The sequence below is a fragment of the Leuciscus leuciscus genome (genome assembly GCF_965113295.1).
Source record: "Leuciscus leuciscus genome assembly, chromosome: 9".
In the NCBI taxonomy this organism is placed as follows: domain Eukaryota; kingdom Metazoa; phylum Chordata; class Actinopteri; order Cypriniformes; family Leuciscidae; genus Leuciscus; species Leuciscus leuciscus.
Genome location: NC_138733.1, coordinates 35,825,294 through 35,848,033, shown reverse-complemented (window position 1 = coordinate 35,848,033; position 22,740 = coordinate 35,825,294). Strand labels below are relative to the sequence as shown.

At 37.2% G+C, this 22,740-nt stretch overlaps 1 protein-coding gene across 1 annotated transcript in view; it reads left to right on the top strand.

The window, feature by feature from the left end:
- The first annotated feature begins 401 nt into the window (after positions 1-401).
- Positions 402-22,740, top strand: part of urb1 (URB1 ribosome biogenesis homolog) — a 37,013-nt gene continuing 14,674 nt past the window's right edge. Inside the window, exons 1-28 of the mRNA XM_082180602.1 lie at positions 402-644; positions 1,191-1,330; positions 2,560-2,711; positions 2,888-3,017; positions 4,910-5,006; positions 5,085-5,170; positions 5,246-5,371; positions 6,602-6,723; positions 7,376-7,571; positions 7,731-7,868; positions 8,532-8,705; positions 8,794-8,902; positions 8,992-9,117; positions 9,198-9,310; positions 9,477-9,596; positions 10,622-10,738; positions 11,428-11,566; positions 12,332-12,502; positions 12,718-12,917; positions 13,454-13,666; positions 14,436-14,621; positions 16,591-16,856; positions 17,328-17,610; positions 18,460-18,721; positions 18,829-19,027; positions 19,949-20,126; positions 20,701-20,759; positions 21,441-21,631. Of these exons, the coding sequence (XP_082036728.1) occupies positions 512-644; positions 1,191-1,330; positions 2,560-2,711; positions 2,888-3,017; positions 4,910-5,006; positions 5,085-5,170; positions 5,246-5,371; positions 6,602-6,723; positions 7,376-7,571; positions 7,731-7,868; positions 8,532-8,705; positions 8,794-8,902; positions 8,992-9,117; positions 9,198-9,310; positions 9,477-9,596; positions 10,622-10,738; positions 11,428-11,566; positions 12,332-12,502; positions 12,718-12,917; positions 13,454-13,666; positions 14,436-14,621; positions 16,591-16,856; positions 17,328-17,610; positions 18,460-18,721; positions 18,829-19,027; positions 19,949-20,126; positions 20,701-20,759; positions 21,441-21,631 (4,426 nt within the window). The 5' untranslated portion in view covers positions 402-511. The remainder of the gene's footprint in view (positions 645-1,190; positions 1,331-2,559; positions 2,712-2,887; positions 3,018-4,909; positions 5,007-5,084; positions 5,171-5,245; positions 5,372-6,601; positions 6,724-7,375; positions 7,572-7,730; positions 7,869-8,531; positions 8,706-8,793; positions 8,903-8,991; positions 9,118-9,197; positions 9,311-9,476; positions 9,597-10,621; positions 10,739-11,427; positions 11,567-12,331; positions 12,503-12,717; positions 12,918-13,453; positions 13,667-14,435; positions 14,622-16,590; positions 16,857-17,327; positions 17,611-18,459; positions 18,722-18,828; positions 19,028-19,948; positions 20,127-20,700; positions 20,760-21,440; positions 21,632-22,740) is intronic.

Here is a 22,740-nt window from a genome sequence, read left to right as displayed (position 1 = left end):
CTTTATATCTCGCAATTCTGAGAAATAAAGTCAGAATTGCGAGATGTAAACTCGCAATTGTTAGATAAAAAGTCGCAATTATCTTTTAAAATGTTTTATTCTGTGACGGAAACAAGCTTCCATAGTTGACGGCACCCATTGACTTCCATAGTATTTTTTCCTACTATATCGTCAATGCATGGGGTCCATCAACTGTTTGAGTACCAACATTCTTCAAAATATATTATTTTGTGTTCAACAGACGAAAGAAAATCATACAAGTTTGAAACAACTTGAGGGTGAGTAAATGATGAAAAAAATCTCATGTTCGGGTGAACTATCCCTTTAACTTATGAATATTAATTAGGTTTCTTGACGCTCTGATGACGCTCTAGAGAGAACATGATGAACGTCAGCACGTCAAACTTAATATTCATTAGATAAGCGTTTCCACGTGTTTTGTGCTTCTACCTCTTTTAGTTTTACACTTCCGCCGTTCCATGTGTATATTTTCGTTTACTGGGAAATAACGATGGCTACTAAACGTCAAAATGGGGATCCTCCTGAGTCCGTTACAACACCAAAGAAAACCAAAACACAGGAAAGCGAGTTTAACGGCGCTGTCTTTAAGTCCATGCTGAAGGATTCCTCTAAAGCGATAAAGGGTGAGTGTTTGTCAGATGAAAACATCAAAAATCAAATGCTCGATTCGTGTACATTGTTGATCAATCATTTTCTCTAAACGGTAAATATCACGTTACAGTGTTCATCTCCCCAGACTTTTATTTTGTTTTCATATTTTATTGTGCATGCGTAGAACTGGTAATAATTGAAGTAAAAAATTCAGAATAATACGAAATTATGACTTAACAATATATTAATTAGTTATCCATTTATAAATACAAGTATTGCATTCATTGAAACCAATAAAACAAGCAACGGTTTGTAAATGAATGTGTACTCTTTTGATTATTTTCAATAGTTTTACAATGTAAGTATAAATACCCTGTACATACCCTTGTGTGTGTGTGTGTGTATGTATGTATGTATGTATGTATGTATGTGTGTGTGTGTGTGTGTATAGGTAGATAAGATTAGATGTACATATGTTCATCTATGTCTATACATAGACTAGATTATTTGTATGACAGTGTCTAAGAAAAGAAATGTTATCATGGCATATTAACATGTACTTCTGTAATACCATGTAGGTTTGGAAACCTTCATAAAAATGGCGAAGAAACTTCCCTGCGCAGAACTCTATGATGTGGTCGAGGGATACATAAAAATCTCAGTTGAATGTTCAGAGATCTTCGGATTACTGGAGGAAGAAAATATTTCAGAGTCAGAAGTAAGTCATGCATTAGAATTTAGATTTGTTTATCTATTTGTTTGTTTATTTATTTATTATTATGGGGTTACACTTTATTTTGATGATCCACTTTAGACATCTACTAACTACTAATAACTTTGCTACTACATGTCAACTAACTCTCATTAGAGTATAGACTGTAGTAGAGACTGTTAGGGTTAGTAGAATAAGTTGACATGTAGTTGCAAAGTTATTTATAGTCAGTAGAATGTCTAAAGTGGACCATCGAAATAACGTGTTACCATTATTATTTTAATTTTACCAGGTTATTTGCAGGTACTGTTTATTGCTGTGCTCATATTATAACACTGAAGTGAATAATGCCTTTTTAATTGATATTATATGAAACAATATGCAATAAGAAGTATTTTGAACAGTAGTATGCAACACTGTGGTCATTATGACTTTACTATTTTGAACATAATTCAGTAGGTGGCATAATCTCAGAAATAAACATAGACTTTTTATTTAATTTTGCAAAAGTGTCTTCATCTCATAGGAAATGGAAGGTCAAGTCACATTGCGGATACAGTATTAAAATGTTATACATTTCGGCATTTATAGTAGTTAATCTAGGTATCTCATACATATGGAATATTTGCAAATGCACACACTATTCATGCTGAAGACTATGGCTGACAGCCCCTATGGATTTGTTATGCATGTTGTATGCAGATTTATGAAAGCATGTTTCCATCACAGAATAAAAAAATAAAAAAAGTGCGACTTTTTATTTCACAATTTATTTATTTCCCCCTCAAATTTGCAAGTTTACCTCTGAAAATTCAGAGAAAAAAGTCAGAATCGCAAGTTATAAACTCAGAAATGTGAGAAGTTGTGAGATAAAGTCACAATTACCTTTTTTAATTGCAAATTCGCAATTGTGAGTTATAAACCTGCAATTAAAAAAAGATAGTTGCAGCTTTTTTATTTCGGTTTATATCTCACAATTGTAACTTTTTTGCTCGCAATTCTGATTTTATATTGTACAACTTTTTTACAAGCAGAATTGTGAGTTCCTGGAACTCTGACTTTTTTTTCTCTCAAGAAAATTCAAGATATAAACTCAAAAAAGTCAGATTTGTGTGATTGCAAAAGCTGCAATTGGCTTTTTTCAAGCTTCCATACAGACCAGCCAACATTAGTTCTTCTCGCTCCACAAAGAATGCAGTTTGGCACTGATGATTTGCATGTAATGTGTTTGGCAGCTGACGCTGATATTTCAGAGTCTGGAGATGATTTTGCTGCGGACGGCCAGTGATCTGTCTCAGCTGAGCATGGTGGGATCCAACATCGTCAGGAAGACTGTCTCCACTCACTTCAAACTCCTGCTCTCCTCTCTACATTCTGACAATCACAGGTATTTCTTACACAAATGATCATTATTACAAATGAACGATGCATTTATTTCCTGATCATCTTTGTAGGACATTATCTTTATTGGTTTTCAGGTACTGATGTTACAACAGGCTTAATGAACCACATTTTTGCGAATGCACTCAATGTTGTTTGCGTACCTGTTTTCTTTTCCGACAGGTTTGTCCGTCAGTGTCTGTGTTTGCTGTCCGCTCTGGTGTCTCAGGGTGCGGAGGCTGCGAGGGAGATCTTCAGTCTAATGCAGTTCAGCAAAGGTCTCACTAACCTCGCTCAGAGAAGAGACAAAACCGTAAGTGCTTCACAAACTGCAAACTTTACATTTTCATTCATTCATTTAGCAGACGCTTTTATCTAAAGCGTCTTACAAATGCACTTTCAGGACCAAAATAAGACCCTCTTTACCTGATACTCACACTTAAGTCAATTAATTAACCTTTAAAGACATATAAACATACATTGCAATAAATATACATATGCATATACATTAAATCCACACATATATTCAATTAAAACATTGACAGGCTGTGATAAAAACACTCCCTATTAGATTTTTTTATGTCAAAATATATTTATATAGCATTTTGTCATAATACACATGGTTTTAAAGCGGCTTTACTGAAAGTCATGATATTAATATTTATAACAAGTTAATAATCTCATGCGTTATAATCATATTTAGCAAATTAGAGCTGGGTTTACATATATTTTACATTTTGCAATGATACAAGCAATCAAGCAGTTGAGATTTGCTATATATTATATAATGCTTTACGTAAAAGTGCTGTATGTATGTGGATAATGTTGGACATATTTATATATTCTAATTTATATAAAGAGCTAGGCAATAATATAGTTGCATTTGGCTACAAAATATAAAATCAGGCAGTTGAGATTTGCAATATAATTCACTTTACACATAGTATACTGTATTTATGTGAATATAGAGCTTTGCGATAATACGGTTTCATTTTTGTGATAACATAAACAATCATACAGATGAGATTTGCTATCAAATATTTAGGGATGCACCGATATGAAAATTTTGGCTGATACCGATAATTCTTTATAAGTGACCCTGGACCACAAAACCAGTCTTATGGGTAATTTTTTTTATATTGAGATTTATACATCATCTGAAAGCTGAATACATAATATTTCCATTGATGTATGGTTTGTTAGGATAGGACAATATTTGGCCGAGATACAACTATTTGAAAATCTGGAGTACAGATTTTGGGTACAGAAGGTACAGAGGGTACAGAAAAATCTGAGGGTACAGAAAAATCGAAATATTGAGAAAATCGCCTTTAAAGTTGTTCATTTCTATTGGCGATAGTGCTGCATCCATTCACAAAAATAAATGTTTTATATATTTAAGGTGGGAAATTTACAAAATATCTTCATGATCTTTACTTAATATCCTAATGATTTTTGCCATAAAAGAAAAATCTATAATTTTGACCCATACAATGTTTTGTTGGCTATTGCCACAAATTTACCCGTGCAACATAAGACCGGTTTTGTGATCCAGGGTCACATTATTTGAAAGCCGATAACCGATACATTGGCCGATAAATCTTAATCCAAATATTGATATAATTTCAAAATCAAGTATCACCATTAAAAGCCATGTCCCAAACACACTATTATAATATTATCATTATAATTTTATGTATCCTATATACACTGGACTTGCGCTGCACATGTTGCACTGAACTATATTTTCCTTTTTTGAAGTTATTCCAATCATATTTCAAGCAATTAAAGCCATCATGATGAACAGTGCACATCTGAAGTGTCTCAGCTGAAGGAAATAATACATTATTTATCGGCTTTAATATATTGGCCAAATGTTCTTATCTGACAGATAACAATGACATTAAAAATTAATATATATCGGCCGATACCGATATGGTGGCCGATATATTGTGCATCCCTAAATATATTACTATATTATTGTATATATTGCTGTGCATGAGTAACAGTAAGTAAATGTACATAAAAGTAAATAGAATGTACAATCAATCCAACTTTTAATATCTCTCGCCGATAATATAGTTTACATTTTTTGACGATATTCAAGCAGTTGAGATTTGCTGAATAGTACAGTACATACCACTTAACATGAGTGTACTGTAGGTGTGTTTTCATGCAGTTGTAATACTTGTGTTATTTTTCCAGGGAAAGCCAGATGTTAGAATGGCTTACATTCAGTTTGTCCTTTCATTCCTGATGTCTGGAGACAATACAACTATTGGCCAGATACTGGACACTAAAGGTATCAGTGACTGAATTGTGTGCGTTATTAATTTTGCTTTCGAGTTGTCTTAAAATAACAAATTCTGCTGCTCTTTAGATTTCTTGTCTGAAATCTTGACCAATGGACTTATAGAAGATAGAATATCCATCGTAAACCTGATTCTATCCACCCTGCAAACCAGAGTAAGAGCCTCCCTCATGATTGCCATTTACCAATGTGAGATGCTGTGTATAACTGTGTACTATATTTGTCCATAGGTTGTGCAGAATAAGACCATCACGAAAACTCAGAAAGTGCGTTTCTTCAGTGCTTCTGTACTGAGGCAGATAGCCTCCCTCTATAAGTGGAACGGGATTGTGGATGTCAGCATGGATGAGAAAGAGGTACACACTTGGAGATTTGGACACACTTGCACTCAATGACTCCATCTCTGACATTTTAGTCAGTATGTTTATGTCTCTGTAGATACAGTCTGCAACACGTCATATACTTTGGGTGTGAAATCAAACCTGCTTAAAATACCAATCCATTCATTTCTAGGTTTACAATTATCCAATAGATTTGACTGTAATAGTGAGTTAAATATGACTCATCAAAATTACTGTCAAATATTTTTTAGGGATGCAAGGATACCATTTTTTCAGAATCGCTCCAATCCGATACCAGCGCACTTTTTTTCTTTTTTTTTTTATCAAGTAGAATTTCTAGATCTCTGTGCGTTGAACTGATAATCACTCTTTTGTGTGTTGAACACAATCTACTTAATACTTAACACATTATAAAGAAAAACAACAAATCAAAAAAATTAATTCTCATAATCTATGACAAAAAATGCTATTATAAACTAGATTAGTGGATAATTCAGCAGTAAAATTATCTAGAAAAATCACAAGTGCACAATAATTGTATTAAATCCGAACATATAGTGAAAAAAGCATTTAATGGGGAACAAATAAGAGACAATAAGTGTAGCACTAAATCTAGTAAAACGTCACACGTTGCTCTTTGTATCGTAAAATACATTCATGAAAAACAAGATAACAAAAATCAAAAAGATCAATTATTTTATATATAGCCTACTATAAAATTAAGAAATTGTTTAAATGTATATGCATATTTTAAATCACAGCTGTTTAATGAGGCAGCAACATATGATAGATGGGACAGAACAAGAAAGGCTATTGATAATCTTTCATTGCGTAAAAGTATTATGATATGAAAGACTCTACAATACAAAGGTGGTTTCCTAACAGTGGTTCAGGATGCAGGATTGTTGGGAGTTTTCTCTCTTTTGCACCTGGCTTTTAAATCGCTAATTCGAAGCGAAAGTAAAATGCGCAGGCTCACGCTGAATTGAGCAGACGCTATTTTCTGTTGTAACCAAGGTTGTAGATGGGAGAAAATATTAACTAATAATCCCATAACATTTTTCACTCCTTATTATCCAATCAAACTCAAACTGATGGATAACAAGAAGTCTCGTCCTACATTTCCCACTGAATGTTCTGTTTTGCTCAGAAAGGCATTACATTACAAATGTGTAATACATTGCCAATGGCTTTTCATATTGTCTTTAATTTTAAGTATCCATAATTAACATCTTTTGTAAACAGAAGGATGAAGAAGCTGGGAAACGTATAGTGAGGGAGCTGGTGCATAACTTCCTGCTGGACATATGCTGCTCTCGCAAACATGGGATCAGTTTTCATGACCCGAGCCTGGGCACCGCTGGAAGGTGAGTCCTGGAGACGCTCATGCTGGCATTCTTGCAGCTGCAATTTATTTCTTAGTTTATTTAACAGGGTCAGTGGGTAGTCCTCGACTGCCCCAGAATTAGGAAAGGAAACTTTGGAATCATTGCAGAAAATAAGCTCTGTAACTAACAGAAGTTTATGAATCTTACACGTTTTGTTCATGATAATCTTCACTAATATACACCTTTTGAAGCCTAAATACAATTGGCAGAAGTAAAAAGTAAAAAGGTAAATCTACATCACATGACCTCACCATCACTAAGCTTCTGACAAGTCTTTCAGTATTCATTTAAGTTTTCATTTAATAATTTGCAGCAGTGTGAATATAAACACAATGAGGTTGTAAAAAGACTAGTGAGTAGATGAGATTATCTGATTGGCGTAAAGACGTTTAATGTCCTCTATAACCTCTATAGTCCCATTTAGCCACTTGTTAGCAAGTAAAAAGCTTTACAGAAATCACAAGGATGTATTACCGATGTATTTTATGCCATTGAATAACATGCATAAAACACTGTCCCAGTAAAATATGACAATACCAGCACAAACGCTTCAAAAAAATCTCCCCAGTGAAAAAGAAACGATAGACTGTGCCCAAAACACTCTTCATCCTCCCTGTACTCGTATCCCCAGAGCCGGAAACCTCGTTCTTCTGCAGTTCCTGGTGGGGTTGAAGCAGGCGACGGAGGACGAGATGGTGGCGGAGATGGTTGTTAGTGTTCTGAAGGGCAGTCCTGATATACTGACCAGATACTTCAAAGAAACCCAGTTCTCGTTCTCTCCACGAATCGCCAAAGCCTGGCAGGACAACATCACTCTGCTCAAGAAAGTGAGTCTGATTCCTTTCTATGGTTGCTTTATGTCATGTGGTGCAGTGCTTTCATTTCATGTAATAACTGGGAAAATGCACCTCTTGATTATGTTGTAAATTTTTTTGCATTAACGGATCTTACAGATGCTACTTACTCAAGGTTTGATGTTGTTACAGATCTATGAGGCTCAGCCGGAGGTGTCCAAGGCTTTCCAGACCAGTGAAATGATTCCTTTACCTCGTCTGCTGTCAATGGTGTTGGTCACGTCTTTCCCTTCAGTCTGCAATAAAGTCTTCTTCACTCAGGGTCTCAATGTAAGTGGTAGATTTAACCAATCACATCATCAGAAGTTGTGATGCGCAGTGTATTTTTGGCTATACCGTTATTGGGCAATTATTAAAGGGATAGTTCACCCAAAAATGAAAATTTCTGCCATTAATTACTCACCCTCATGTCGTTACAAACCCGTAAGACTTTCGTTCATCTTCGGAACACAAATGAAGATCTTTTTAGTGAAATCTGAGATCTTTCTGTCCATCCAAAATTACAGATTTAAAAGTTTTTTTCCTTGAATAAACATTCGTCATGCCTTAAAATAGCTTGAATGTAACTCTACACCCTTGCTTCATTTAGTATACGCGGTTCTATGAATATGCAAATGAGCCCTGCCTTCACTCACTCACTCAGCTCAGAGATCCACTCGCTGACGATCACACGTTGATCTGATTGGTTACAAGGTAGTTTGTGACGTCAGAAACACCAGCGATTTCAAACCGTGTTTTTGAGACTGTCTTTGGTTCACTGCAGTTTTAAGGAGAAAATACTCAGCAATGGAGTCGACTTATGAATTTACACATGATTTGTCTTAAAGCACATTAAAAACACCACATAGACATATAAACAACATTAAAAAGCTGGATTTTCAGTTTTTTGTGTCATCTTAAAATGATCCGAGACATTTCTTCTTCCTCTAATAGATACATAACTTGGTGGTCCAGCACACAACACTTTCCCTCCTGGTGTTTATTCTCAAGCGAGCTCAGAAGAACATTGAGCTCTGCCTGGACAGAACCGCCTGGGAGAGTTCAGAGGTTCACAGCCCCGCCGCGATGGATGAGTTCGTGCAGCTTTACAGAGAGGCGCTCAGCAAGGTGAGGACGATGGGAAAACAACTGGAATGAAAGGGTGTAAACCGAGGGAATAAAGAAACAATCAGTATTTATCCTTTTATTGCCACAGATTCTACCGGACATGATGTGTGTTGTTTCCAACTGGCAGTCGCTCTCAAAAGAGAAGGAAGATGTTGCAAAGACGAAGAACACGGAACAAAAACAGACCAAAGAACACCGTAATAATCTTTTTTTGTTGTTGTATCTGTCTATAGACTTGCTGTTGTTGTTTCACACACTATAAAGATGAAGTGTTTTTCTCAATCAGCGCGGCAGGACGATGCACAGCTCATTCTGGTGAAAGCTCTTCTGCTCCAGGTGATGTGTTTGTACCAGCGGGTCGTGCCTCACCTTGTCAGCCAGAGCAAATTCGATTTCAGCAAACTCCTGAAAGGTACAGTTGAGAACAGATATAGTGCAGTTAGCTTCTAACCTGCTGTGTATGGAGGAAGTGACTTATTGAGACGTTTGCAGGCATTGTGACGGAGAGGGGAATGAAACAGGAAGTTCCTCCAGTTCTACAGTATCAAATTCTTCAACTGGCTCTTGAACTTCCTGCAAGCAAATTCTCCTGGTTCCGCGTTCAGGTGAAAACCTTTATTCTCGGATGCTGCGTTTGTATGTTAGCTTTATAGTCACATTGTTCAGGTTTATGTGACCATATGTCTTTTCAACAGGTGCTGATGTTTTTCAGATTATGTGTTTGATTGAAGATTTTCAATTCTTCTTTTTTCTTGTTTTTTTCCGGCACAGGAACTAGCAGATCCAGATCAAGAAAAAGGAGAGAAATCTGTCTTCTATTTGTTACTTAAGATGTTTGTAAGTAGTAACAGTAGCTACTTGAAGACCTACACCAGGATGCTGGTCCTAAAGGTGAGTTCAACTGCACCCATCAACAGAAGAAGACATACAAAAAACCTTTGATCATTGCTTGACAAAAAACAAAAAGAATTGTAGATCATTTAATATATCTTTACATATGTCATTGCAATTCAAAGATATAGTATAGTTCACCCAAAAAGAAAAATTATTTTTATTATTTATTATATTATTTATTATACATCCATGTTGTTTTATGATTCACAATGCTGTTATTCTTTGTACAATTTTTTTTTTTTTAATACTGTTCAACTATGTAATACTATGTAATGCAACTAGAGAAACAAGACTTTACAGTGTTGAAAAATGATTCATTGTTTTTAAAACGTTGCAAAATCCTCCCAAAAAAGTGTTTAAAATGTCAAAAACAAAATTAAGGTGTTTAAAAGTAGGAAAAATTCAAAAAGCTACACTGCTACCGTGTTAGTGTGAGGCTATTTTGAGCCTTGTTAGTGGTATTAACTAGCGATTTACTTTTACTTACTCTGTGCCCTATATACTAGCGTTATAAGCTAATCTGTTTTTTAAGATAAATCTCGATTTTCATGAAAACGCACCCCAGGGAACGATCGACTCGGTAACCATGTGTTAATTACCCCAAGGTTCATTTTTCACCGGAATTGTCCTTTAAAAAAGCTTGAATGTAACTCTACACCCTTGCCTCATTTAGTATACGCGGTTCGATGAATATGCAAATGAGACCCGCCTCCACTCACTCACTCCAGCTCAGAGATCCACTCGCTGACGATCACACGTTGATCTGATTGGTTACAAGGTAGTTTGTGACGTCAGAAACACCAGCGATTTCAAACCGTGTGTTTGAGACTGTCTTTGGTACACTGCAGTTTTAAGGAGAAAATACTCAGCAATGGAGTCGACTTATGAATTTACACATGATTTGTCTTAAAGCACATTAAAAACACCACATAGACATATAAACAACATTTAAAGCTTGGGTTTTCACCACATGGTAGACTTTAAAATGGTCCGCTGGGTGCTGATTTGTCCTCTGCTTTCAGGTGTTGAGGGACAGCGGTGTGTTTGAGCACACGTGGAGGGAGCTGGAGCTATGGCTGGACCGTCTGGCACGTTTGGACCCATCCCAGCAGGAGGCCGTTGTTCAGTTTTTAGACCATGTACTGCATTCTGACCACTTTTACTGGGCCTTTTATATAACCATGTCAGTGTTATGAAGGATAAGAAGTTGATATTTTGTCGTTTAATACCTGAGTGACTCAAGATTCTCAGTGAGAAAATATTTTGGGAAGGACTTGTTTTTGTCCTAATCAAATACATAGTTTATTTTGAAGTGATGTTGACTTCAAAATGAAATATGAATTTTAGAGTTTTGAAAAATCCTAATAATAATAAGTGTGAAGTAACAGTAAAGACACTTTAATGCATTGGCAAATTTTTGATTTTGTGCTTCCATCATATGAGTCTTCTTTCAGACATTTCGAATGAAATCGTACAAAAAGCGTTTGTTTTATTACGTTTTACCTATTTGTGTCTAGATTTTAATTGCAATAAATAGGGGTGAGTTCTTGATTGGGACACTTTTTGACTGGGAAAAAGTGTCCCAATCAACCAGAACTCACCCTTATCTTTAAAGGCTGTTTTCTCTAAATGAGTTTTTTTTCTCTCAACTTGTAATACAAAACACTTGTCTAAATGTACCGTGATTAATCAACTGGGGAAGTTATAAGGGTTATATCTATTAGTTAAAAACGTTACCCAATTCACATACATGTTTTACTCTGATCAACTGTTAATATAATCCCGTCACCATTACGAATGATTTGAAGTTGATGTTTTGTGTTGGCAGGTTCTGATGCGCGTGGTGTGTGACCCACACGTGTACACTGAGAAAGCAGCGAGTGCGGTCCAGGAGGCAGCGTTCCTGCAGGCCAATCTGAGCGGCCAGGAGGGAGACGAAGCCAGCATCCCCATATCACACATCGACGGTTAGCATTGCACACATTTTTACAAATGTTTCTACAATCCGAGGTCATGCTGGCACGTTAGGGATGTTAATATGGATTGATCTGGGTTGTTTAACCTTGTTTAATTTTGACCTGGAATTTTTTTCAGAATTTAGTGTTCATCATAGGGTCCAAGACCCCAGGACTTTTGTCGCACGTGAACCACGAATACACACACACACACAAAACATTTTTATGGAATGCGAGGAATGCTTCAGTACACATAGAAAAACCTAAAAATGCTCAAAATTCAAACAAAAAATTATTAAACTTGACCAAAAATGATTTTATAATGTGCATCTGAATGCATACTGAAGTTAACTGACTTTAGGACCCAGCGGAACAGCTCATTTGCTCCAAATAGTGCTATAAGGCCATCTAGTGGCAAGAGTCATGAAATATCATGTTATATCATTTTTTTTCCACAAGAGGTCGGCAAAGACACCCAATGTGAGATATTGTGAGCTGAAATAAAAGGTTTAGGCATGAAATTGGAGTTATTTTGAATTTTAGTTGAAAGAATGTGCCTAAATTACTTTGTATTTTTTATTTATTGATTACATCTAGTAATTTAAAGGTAAAAAAAAAAATGCATTAAAAAATAGAAAAAAAATATTATCAAAATGAAATAAAATAAGCTTTCTGTAAAAAAGAAAGGAAAAAAAAGTATAATTTTAGGGCTTCGGGTCATTTTGAACCCGCGAGGGAAGGATGAGGGTTAAACATGTGTTTTACTCTGTGTTTTAGATGTGCTCGACATGGTTGATGTTATAGTGGAGGGCAGCGAAGGGGACGTGGAAGAGATCGGACCGTCCTTCACCGAAGACATCATCCTCCAGACGTTCCCGTTTAGCGCCATTGTACCCGCTGTGCTAGAGGCTCGCAACAAACTGCCGGAGAGTTTTAAAGATGGGAAAGGTAACTTCTTGAATTTTGAAGATCAGGGTAAAGTGTTCTTACTTTGTCTTCTGAGAAACATAAGTAAACGTAAGTATCTTCTGTGGCTTCTGAAAGGCAGTACTAAGTGGAAAAATATTAGCTTTAAACAATCCTGTTCAAAAGTTTTCACCCCCGGCTCTTAATGCATCATGTTTCCACGAGCTCATGTAGGTAATGCTCTGTCTGTTGTACAGGTGTGGTGTACGAGTACATGGCATCAGTCCTGTGTGATGTCCTGCACTGTCAGAGGGACCCGCTGGCTCTGTGTCTGACCCTCCAGCACTACGATGAAGAGCTCAACTCATCAGAGTCTTCATCACCTCCTCACACCTCTGTCCTCACCTTCTACCACTACTACTCACAATGGCTCCCCAAAAACACACGCAAGACACTGGTTGGTTCAGTACAACTCATCTTCTTCTGCTGCTTCTTCTTTTGAGTGTATGGAAGCTTATAAAACCGGACATTGGAAAAGTTATGAAATTTGGCACACAGATGGAGGACAGTCTGTTATCATAGTGAATTTGCTGTCTCTGGTCTTGATAGATTCCTTGGTTCACGCTGTAAACAGTTATGCCACAAATTTGAAAAACTACTTGAACTTTAACTACATGAACCTCGACTTTTGGTCCAATTTTCACTAAATATGACTCTTCAGACCATGGCAGCAAAACGTTATATATATATACATATACTCACTATATGTTGGTTAGTAGGTAACACTTTAGTTTAGGGTCCAATTGTCACTATTAACTATTCGCCTAGAAATATGCATGCTAATAAGCAACTAATAATATACTAATGTTGTGAAATGGACTATTATTGTAAAGTGATACCGTTTCAAATTTAGGTAAATTGTTCTTATATAAATGGCTGTATGGAGTTTCAAAGCTCATTTTTTCCTGATGTACTTGTCAATCTTTCTCCCAGTTCACGACTGAAGACTTCAGTGAGGATCGATCTTACGTTGGTTTCACCGCTCTGCTGAAGGCCACCTATAGTGAAGGAGCAGATGCTTTCCTACAGGACTCTTTTAAGGAGGCAGCGCAGGACGCTCTGACCTCTCTGGATGTGTCCCAATTCCCAGTGGCTGTCAATCAAGTGCTTCTCTACCTCAGACACTTCGTCGTCACTTTCAATTCGGTATTGAGGCATTCAAAAATATATATATGAGTGGTTTCTGTATGTGAACTAAAAACTGGGCAAATAGTGTCCAATTCAAGGTATTAAAAGGATAATTTACACAAAAAAGAAGATTCTGGCATCATTTACTCACCCTCATGTTTTTCCAAACCTCAGCTTACTTTCTTCTGTGGAATATAAAAACATATTTTAAAGAATGTTGCTAACCAAACCATTTTGCTGATCATTGACTTCCCACTGTATGGTAAAACAACCCCAGATAATTCTCAAAATAATGTATGTTCCACATTAGAAAGTAATGAACGACACTTCAAGGTGAGCAAATGGTGACAGAATTTTCATTGTCCCTTTAAAGTTTCAGAAAACTAGACTAACATTTAAATGAATGAGTTTCATTTGAGCTAGTAAAAAAACAAACAAAAAAAAACAATTCATCCATGAAAATACACTACCAGACAAAATTTTAATGTTTTTGGAAAAAATCTCTTATGCTCACCTAAACAATAATATTGTGAAATATTATTACAATTTAAAAGAACTGTTTTGTATTTGAATGCATTTTAAAATGTAATTTATTCCTGTGATCATCAAAGCTGAATTTTCAGCATCATTACTTATCATCATTCTGATATGATGATTAGCTGCTCAGTAATTATTGGTGCTTATAATTGTTAAAATATTGAAATATTAACTTAAAATCTCGGGGGTCTGAGGGGTTTGTCTGAGGAAAGGACCGTTTGTATGAATGACTGACTGTGTTTGCCCGCAGCTCCCCAAGGAGACGGCAGCAGAGGTGTTGGGTCGTCTGATGGCAGTGCTGAACTCGCTCATCCTCAAACTGCTGAGCTCAGAAACACAACAGCCCACTCAACCCGAGCCCGCGGGACAGCAGGACGAGGGAGACCTGTTTTTGGACTCAAACCACATACCCGCGCAGAACATTGATAAGAAACAGGTAGCCAGCCTTTGGTTTTAATTTAAAGAAATATCCTGAGTTATTTCAGAAACATTATTTGGGGGTGGGGCGGGGGGGGATTAATTAAAATAAATGCACGATTAATTAAAATAAGACACGATTAATTAAAATAAGACTGTAATCGCATATTGCTTAGTATGGTTATCAAATCGCAAAGGCTGTGATTTAAAGGTAGGGTAGGTAGGAGTTTTCTAAAAAAAAAAACATTCCAAATTTGTTTAAACTGTCTTTATATACCAATACATAATTAAAATGTAAGTACTCTGAAAAAGAGAGTATAAAAATCGAGTCTCTGTAGACCTTTTAATCTGCAATAAACACAGCTCATTATTTCCATTCACTCCACCCCTCCTGAGCTCCTTCCAAAGCCACGCCCCCAAAACACATGAACGCGCGACGCCAAACGCTCAGGCTCAGCTGGAAGACGCATTTATTTACTTACTTATTTATTTACCTGAGACGAGTGGAGAGGAAGGAGCGCAGTGCATGCAGTGACATCATGTCAGAATCACATGTAATAAAATACCTAACTTTATCACTATAAATATAAACAAATAAGATGGCTTTTAGTAGGCTACTCACTATCAAGCTAGCATATCGATACTGGTAAAGTTTAAAATATATTTTGTTTGATTCGGTAACGAGCTATATTTAGGCTATAGGTAACGAGCTATATTTATAAGGCAAAGCTAAAAACAGTTTGCATTGATACACGTTTTTCCATTACCATCAGTGTAAGATTCATAATAGGCTACGGTGTTTTGCATGTTAGAGTTTCCATGATGAAAACATTGTTGACTCTGATGAGGACTAACGTTACACAAGACTACCGCATCGTCGGTTCGAGGACAGGTCCGGGGTCGAGGGCGAAGCAGAGGAGGTCGTTCAAGAGTGCGGGCAACCAGGGTCCGAGGAAGTAGTTTTTGCCTTGTTTGCCTTCGCTGACTGCATATGCAGGTGCTTTGAATTTTGAATGCTCTTTCTCTGCCATAATTTTACTCTTCGTAGGTTTCGCGCCTCTCTTGCACTCCTCAAATCAAACGGGTGCGCGCATATGGGCAGATCTTGTAGCAACAGTGGTGGTAGCCATGGTTGCGAGAGTGAGTGACAGTCGCCCAAACCAATCAATTGTTTCATCCCGGAGGGAAATAATGAGCTGTGTTTATTGCAGATTAAAAGGTCTACAGTCACTCGATTTTTATACTCTCTTTTTCAGAGCACTTACATTTTAATTATGTATTGGTATATAAAGACAGTTTAAACAAATTAGAAATGTTTTTTTTTTGGAAAATCCTACCTACCCTACCTTTAATTAAATACATGCGCTGCTTGTTTCAGAGTGAAGCGCAGGACTGTTCATTTACTTGTGACAGAAGAGAAGCTTTAAAGGGCTCCTTGTGGTTTTTATAACATTATTATGGTATTATGAAAATTTTTATATAACTGTTGTTGTGATAATTAGTATTATTGTTATCGTTATTTATTTATTTTAGATTTTTTTGTGTTTGTAGAGAATTATTGTATACAATTAATTGTAATATTAGTGTTAGATAATTATTTTATACATAGATAGATAGACAGATAGATAGACGATTGTTGTTTTTATTAATATTATAAAGCCATATTGATATATAATCACAAAATTATAGTACAATATAATTGTGCAGCCCTACAAAAAAGCACAGCAAACCTATATTTCTGTAAATCGCAATCATATATTTGCACATTTATTTGTGTGGTTTTTTTAAATTATTTTTTACTCAGAACAAACACAGGAATAAAAAAAATGATACAACAACAGAACATTTGTGGGGCAAATGGCAGTCAATTTTTTTTATAATCTGAAAAATCACAATTCGATTCCCCCTCACCCCCCGATATGGCGACTGTAGGAACAGAGTCCAGAAGCCATCCATTGTTCCACCCCTGTTTTTCCTCTGCTCTCCAGATCACACTGGCTGTCCTCAGATCAGTGTTTAAACACCCTGCAGTGGAGCAGTGGTTTCTGGCTCTGGAGTTGAGCTGTTTCCCTCCTCACAGTCTGAATCCAGTGAGGCTGAAGCATCTGTGTGTCTGTCTGAGCGAGAGCACGCTCACCCTGCTGGAGTCCAGCGCCGGCGCGCTCCGAGACCTGGACGCCCTAGAGATCGTGAGCTCGTACCTGACAGCCGTGCAGAGAGCCGTGCTCGCAGAACTACACCACAGGAGAAGCAAGTATGTCAAAACATGCTGTTAAATACAATTTAAATGGATAGGTATCTGTTTACATACTATTTTACAATACAATTAATAATACAGGACACATTGTGCAACAATAAACCTCACTACAATTCATTGGCGCCCAGTTATCATCTCTAAAATAAATGTGATTTTGCATTTTGTATTCAAATTTACAAAAAATGGAGCATAATAGTCTGTCAAACGAAGAGGTGGTAAAAAATCATGGTTGCTGTTACTTCTATTTCATTCATGACACTAGTAAAGAAGTGTCGAGTTGAGTGTATTGCATTATGGGATGTGATATTCAGTGTGCTGTAGTTGTGTAATGGCCATTTTGGCATTTTTAGTGGGCTTTCTGGGTATTCCATGTATACACAAGTCTTATTGTGCTCGAAAATAGTATGAGCAATATGCAGTGTAGTTTTGTGTTTGGTGCATCACTGAAAAATCCCTTTTGGTCTTCAGAAGTTGTTCCAGAAAGCAGTCCCTCTGTGTCCGAGCGCTGCTGTCCCTGCATGACTTCATGGAGGCGTCCAGCCTGAAGGAGGTGGTGTCCGCTCTGCTTCTGCTCCCTCAGAAGAGCCTGGTGGCCCCTGAGAGCCAGCTGAGCGTGTACGGGCACGCGGTGCTGAAGCTGCTCTCTGAAGACCACAGCAGATGTGTTTCTCTGTCCCAGGCTCACCTCAGGGGTCTGGCTGCTCTCCTCACGCCCTGCCAGTGTGTGCCGCTCGAGGACTTCCTGCTACAGGTACACACAACAGGGAAACTTTACACTCAAGGGGCCGATATTCTTCACTTAGGGGTAGAAATTTTCATTTTTGGGTGAACTATCCCTTTAACCAAAGAAGATTTTCACGTCAAAAGCCGTTTTCCGTGGTTTTTTAAGTATGGAGGCGCTTGTAGAAGCATTCAGTTGCGTTCTAGACGCTGGGACAAGTCTGTGGCAAAACTCAAGTGTTTTCCACATACCATTCAGATCAGAAAGAAGGTGAAAAGCACTTGTTAGAGGCACGAAACATCTTTTAGCATTAGGTAAGTGCCAATAACCAACACAATCCAATCTGGATTTAATTAATCCATAGTTCGACCAGACCTAGCTGTTTTCTATATATAAATATATACATTATATGTGTTTGCGCACATGATATCAGAAAGCAACATAATACGCACATGACGACAGGAAGGTGACGGCAGTGCGCAAATCGAGTTACCTCTCCCACTTCTGCTAGTTTTACTGAGATACCTTATCCCGTGCGAATTGGCCAATGATATTACAGACGTCCTGTGGTAAAATTACATTACTCCATCTACCCTTGTTAAACTAATCCTGTCCGAATAGGGCTAAAGAAGTAAGAGCCACACGTACTTACGTAATTGCCAAGGACCAAATGGTAGTTTGAAAGTGTTTACCAGCTTGGCAAGCCATTTCAAACTCCTAAAACGAACTTCGTTTTGGCCTGATTTTGTTCAAAATGACGTCACACCAGTTCGTTCCTCGATTTTGCTTTAAGTATATCGAGGGCCTTCAGAGTAGTGGTAATGCGCCTACAGGTGCCATTGTCTTTTTGTCACACTTTCGGTAAAAATGTCTCTCTAGGTGCTGTCCCGGGAGCCAGGCACAGCCAAACTCATTCAGACGGACGTTCTCCTGCACTGCATCCAGAGAGAGAGTCCTTCAGCCCAGGCCATTGGGGTCGTTCTCCTGCAGAACTGCTCCACACATGTGCTCAGCTTCGAGCTCTGGTGCCTGGAGCCGTCTAACCTAGCGCAGATCAGCTCCCAAAGCAGCGGCTTCTTGTTTCTACTCAACGCCTACTTGAGGAGAGACATTAGTGATGATCCCACCCGCCCTAAAGACAGTCAGTGTTGCTGCTTTCTTTGTAGTGGCTCAAATAATGTTGTTCGTATTGAATCTCACGTGCACATACAGTAGGTTTCATGTGGTCTTATCTATCGCTGTACGCAGTTCATAAATCAGTCCTGAAGGCCCTGAAGAAAGCTCTGCTGTCTGAGCTGTGGCACACAGTGCAGCGAGGGGAGGTTACGAGCGACCTGCATGTGGAGGTCCTGTCCGGTCTCATCCGATTGGCTGCTGGGAACGCCGACCTCACTCAACTCATGAAAGATCTTCCTGCCATCCTTCAGAAACCAGACAGTCATCAAAGGTAAACTCATAGTAACATTTTACAATAAGGTTCATTAGTTAACATTAGTTGACTACCTTAGTTAACATGAACTAAGAATGAACAATACTTTTTATTAATCTTAGTTAAAGCAACACTAAGGAACACTTTTTATCTTAAAATAATGTTTCCAAAATCGTATCAGTGGTTCATCAAGTCGTAACAGGGTGAAAGGCACTTCTGGATTCGCTTTGCGACCCTATATCCGCTATAACCACACTATAAAAGTTTGCTAGATAAACAGCGAGCGTGCGGGCGGCGAAATTATTTACGACAGCGGTAATGGACAATTCCGCTTCCAACCTGTAGGGGGACCGAAGAGGAAAAGTTCCTTAGTGTTGCTTTAATATTAATTTCAACATTTACTAATTATTTTTTACATAATACATATTTAAATCAAAGGTTGTATTTGTTAACATTATTTAATACGCGGTGAACTAACATGAACAAACAATGACCAGCTGTATTTTTATTAACTAACATTAACAAAGATTCATAAATACTGTAACAAATGTATTGCTTATTGTTAGTTTATGTTAGTTAAAACAGTAACCAATGTTAACTAATGAACCTTATTGTAAAGTGTTACCAATTCATCACTCTTTCTGTCTAATAGAGCCAAGTGATAACTAAAAAGCAAATAATTAAAAAAGTTTAAAAAAAAGTAAAACAATTGCTAAAAAAGGTTTTATTTGTTTGGCTGCATTTCATGTGATCATTAACCAACATCAGAGAACCAATATTGAATCTTAAAATCTGAGGAGGGACTTCAACTAAACATTTTACGTCAAAGGATAAATCTGACAAAAAACATCTGTTTAAATAAGTTTAAATGATTGACATCCTACTTTAATATTTGTGGTGTTGAACTGAAGCTTGATTTGCTGGCACATCTTGTTTCAGGTGGAAGCTGGCAGACGTCATCAGTGAAAAGCTGTCTGAGAGTTCAGAGGAACTGTGTCAGTGGAGGACATCTCTGCTCTCGGCCGCTCTGCACTGGCTGGCTGCGGTGTATAAAGAGCAGAAAGACCCTCAGTCCCTTCATGAAGAGACCGTGCTGACGAGACTCAAGTCACTCCTGGTGGGTCCAGTATTATCATCGTCATTATCATTAACAACTGGTTAAGGTTATCATCATAATTCCTGTGGGTGGTGTTAGCTCCATGTAAACAGTACTTTACTGATAGTTATTTCACATGTTTTCTTTTAATATTATTCAAGATTTACTGAGGTTTCCAGATTTAGATGTTTAAAGTTTATAAGTGATTCAGACTAGCCTCATGATAACGTGTGTGTTTGTTTTACTATCGAAACTGACAGTTGAAATATTTTAAACTTTAATGTGCCGTAAGTCAAAAGTTATGAAATTATATTTTCAAAAACAGCGCACTTGTAATGCATTGACAAAGCATTCACTTTTATGTACTTGTGTAAATTATGGTTTTAACTGTTGTGTTTAACACAGAAATCCATTGTCCATTTATTTTATTTTATTTTATTTTATTCACATATATCAACTATTTGTTGTAAACTGTGTTAATAACAAAATTTGTGCCACATAAGCATAATGTAGTTATATAAATGTTTTACACATTTTTGTAATGTAAATAGCTCAACATTCAGCTGATGTTTACTGCATGTGTGGTTTATTGCAGATCGTTCCAGAAAACATCACTGCATCAGACTGGAACACCTTTGTCAAGTCTGGGCTGAAGTAAGTGACTTTTCTCTTAAAGTCCCCCTGTAGTCAATAATTGTATCCTTTAAAACTCATCTTTGATCACTAAAATTACACATTTAAAAGTTTTTTCCTTCAAAAAAAATTATAATCTTCATGCCTTAAAATAGCTTGATTGTAACTCTACACTCTTGCCTCATTTAGTATGTGCTGTTCTATGAATATGCAAATGAGCCCCGCCTCCACTCACTCACTCAGCTCAGAGATCCACTCGCTGACGATCACACGTTGATCTGATTGGTTACAAGGTAGTTTGTGACGTCAGAAACACCAGCGATTTCAAACCGTGTTTTTGAGACTGTCTTTGGTTCACTGCAGTTTTATGGAGAAAATACTCAGCGATGGTGTCGACTTATGAATTTGCACATGGTTTGTCTAAAGCACATTAAAAACACCACATAGACATATAAACAACATTAAAAGCTGGATTTTCACCACAGGGGGACTTTAGGGTCTTTCGCACCAGATTAACCTTTTCATAGTTCCTACAACTATTGGTGGAAGTGCCCGGATTTAGGCGTATTCGTACGTAGGCGTACCCTTTTTTTAATGAACAAAAGCTAATAGGACACCAATTGTTTACTAGCTTACTACTGCGATGACACTATCAGTGTGCGTTCTGGCTAACTAATACTGCTCTTAAAATTCCACTCTCAGGTATCGATACAGTGACTCAAGCTTTTTGGGGACCTTAAACACCCTTGTGGAGATCATATATGGAAGACCAGAGACCCCTAAAGAGCTGCTGCCCCTGTCTACCATCCACATGATGACCACCAGTCACTCTCTGTTCTTGCCCACGATGCTGGCCACACAGAACGAGTCCCACAGTCCTCATCTGTCTAAAGGTAAGAGAGACCAACCATATCAGCAGCTCAATGTCCTTCTTCTGCGGCGCTTCTGAACACATGAAGCTGATCTTTTGATGGGCATCTAAACGTAATCTAAATTAATGAAGATCAGTTTAAAGTCAAGTCACCTTTATTTATACAGCACTTTATTCAATACAGATTGTTTCAAAGCAGCTTTACAGTGATAAACTGGAAAATAATGAGTCAGTGATGCAAACAGAGTTCAATTCGGCTGTAAAGCAAATCTAAAACGACAAAAGTAAACAGTCATTATTCAGCTGAAGTCAGTTCAGTGTTGATTCAGTTTGGTTCACTAACTGTGTAAAGTTCATTATGAAATGTGTTCAATTCATCTATAAAGCAGCTCTGGAGAAAGCAGTGATGTCATCATCAGATCAGTTCAGTCCAATAGTGTCAGTGCAGTCGAGTCAATAATAATGAAGTGTCCTCAACTAAGCAAGCCAGAGGTGATAAGTTTAGAGATAAGTACATTGAGAATTTGTACAAAATGTTATGTGCATGATCATGTTCATTAGGGGTCTAATGGTGCACCAAAATCACGGTTCGTCAGTACCTCGATTTTAAAGTCACAGAAGGGAGAAAAAAACGAAACATGCTTTTTTAAAATAAACACTAGCTTTACAGAGCAAACTAAATGGCTCTGTCCTTGAATAAAAATCTATCAATATTGCTGCAACAAACTGTGGAAGCTTGTTTCCACAAAAAAAGTAATTATTTGTCTTTTTTTCTCAGAATTGCGAGTTTATCTCACAATTTTAACTTTAGAACTCAGTTGCGAGTTCAATTCAGACTATTTTTCTCTCAATTGCATATTTATATATTTTTATTTACTTTTTATTTACTTTGTAATTTTAAGTAGGCTTATGAGTTAGTTTGAAGTACAACTTGGATTGCTAAATATTTTCAGATGTTTTTGAAGCATAAATCAATATACACAGTGCTGTCCTATCGTAGCTGGAAACCTCTGAGTTTCAAATTACGTTCCACACACAGATGTCCTTCACTTTCAGTGGTTGAAACAATGCTTTTGTTCGTCACACATGCATGCCGAACCGAAAGACCCATACTGATAATTGTCAGTACAA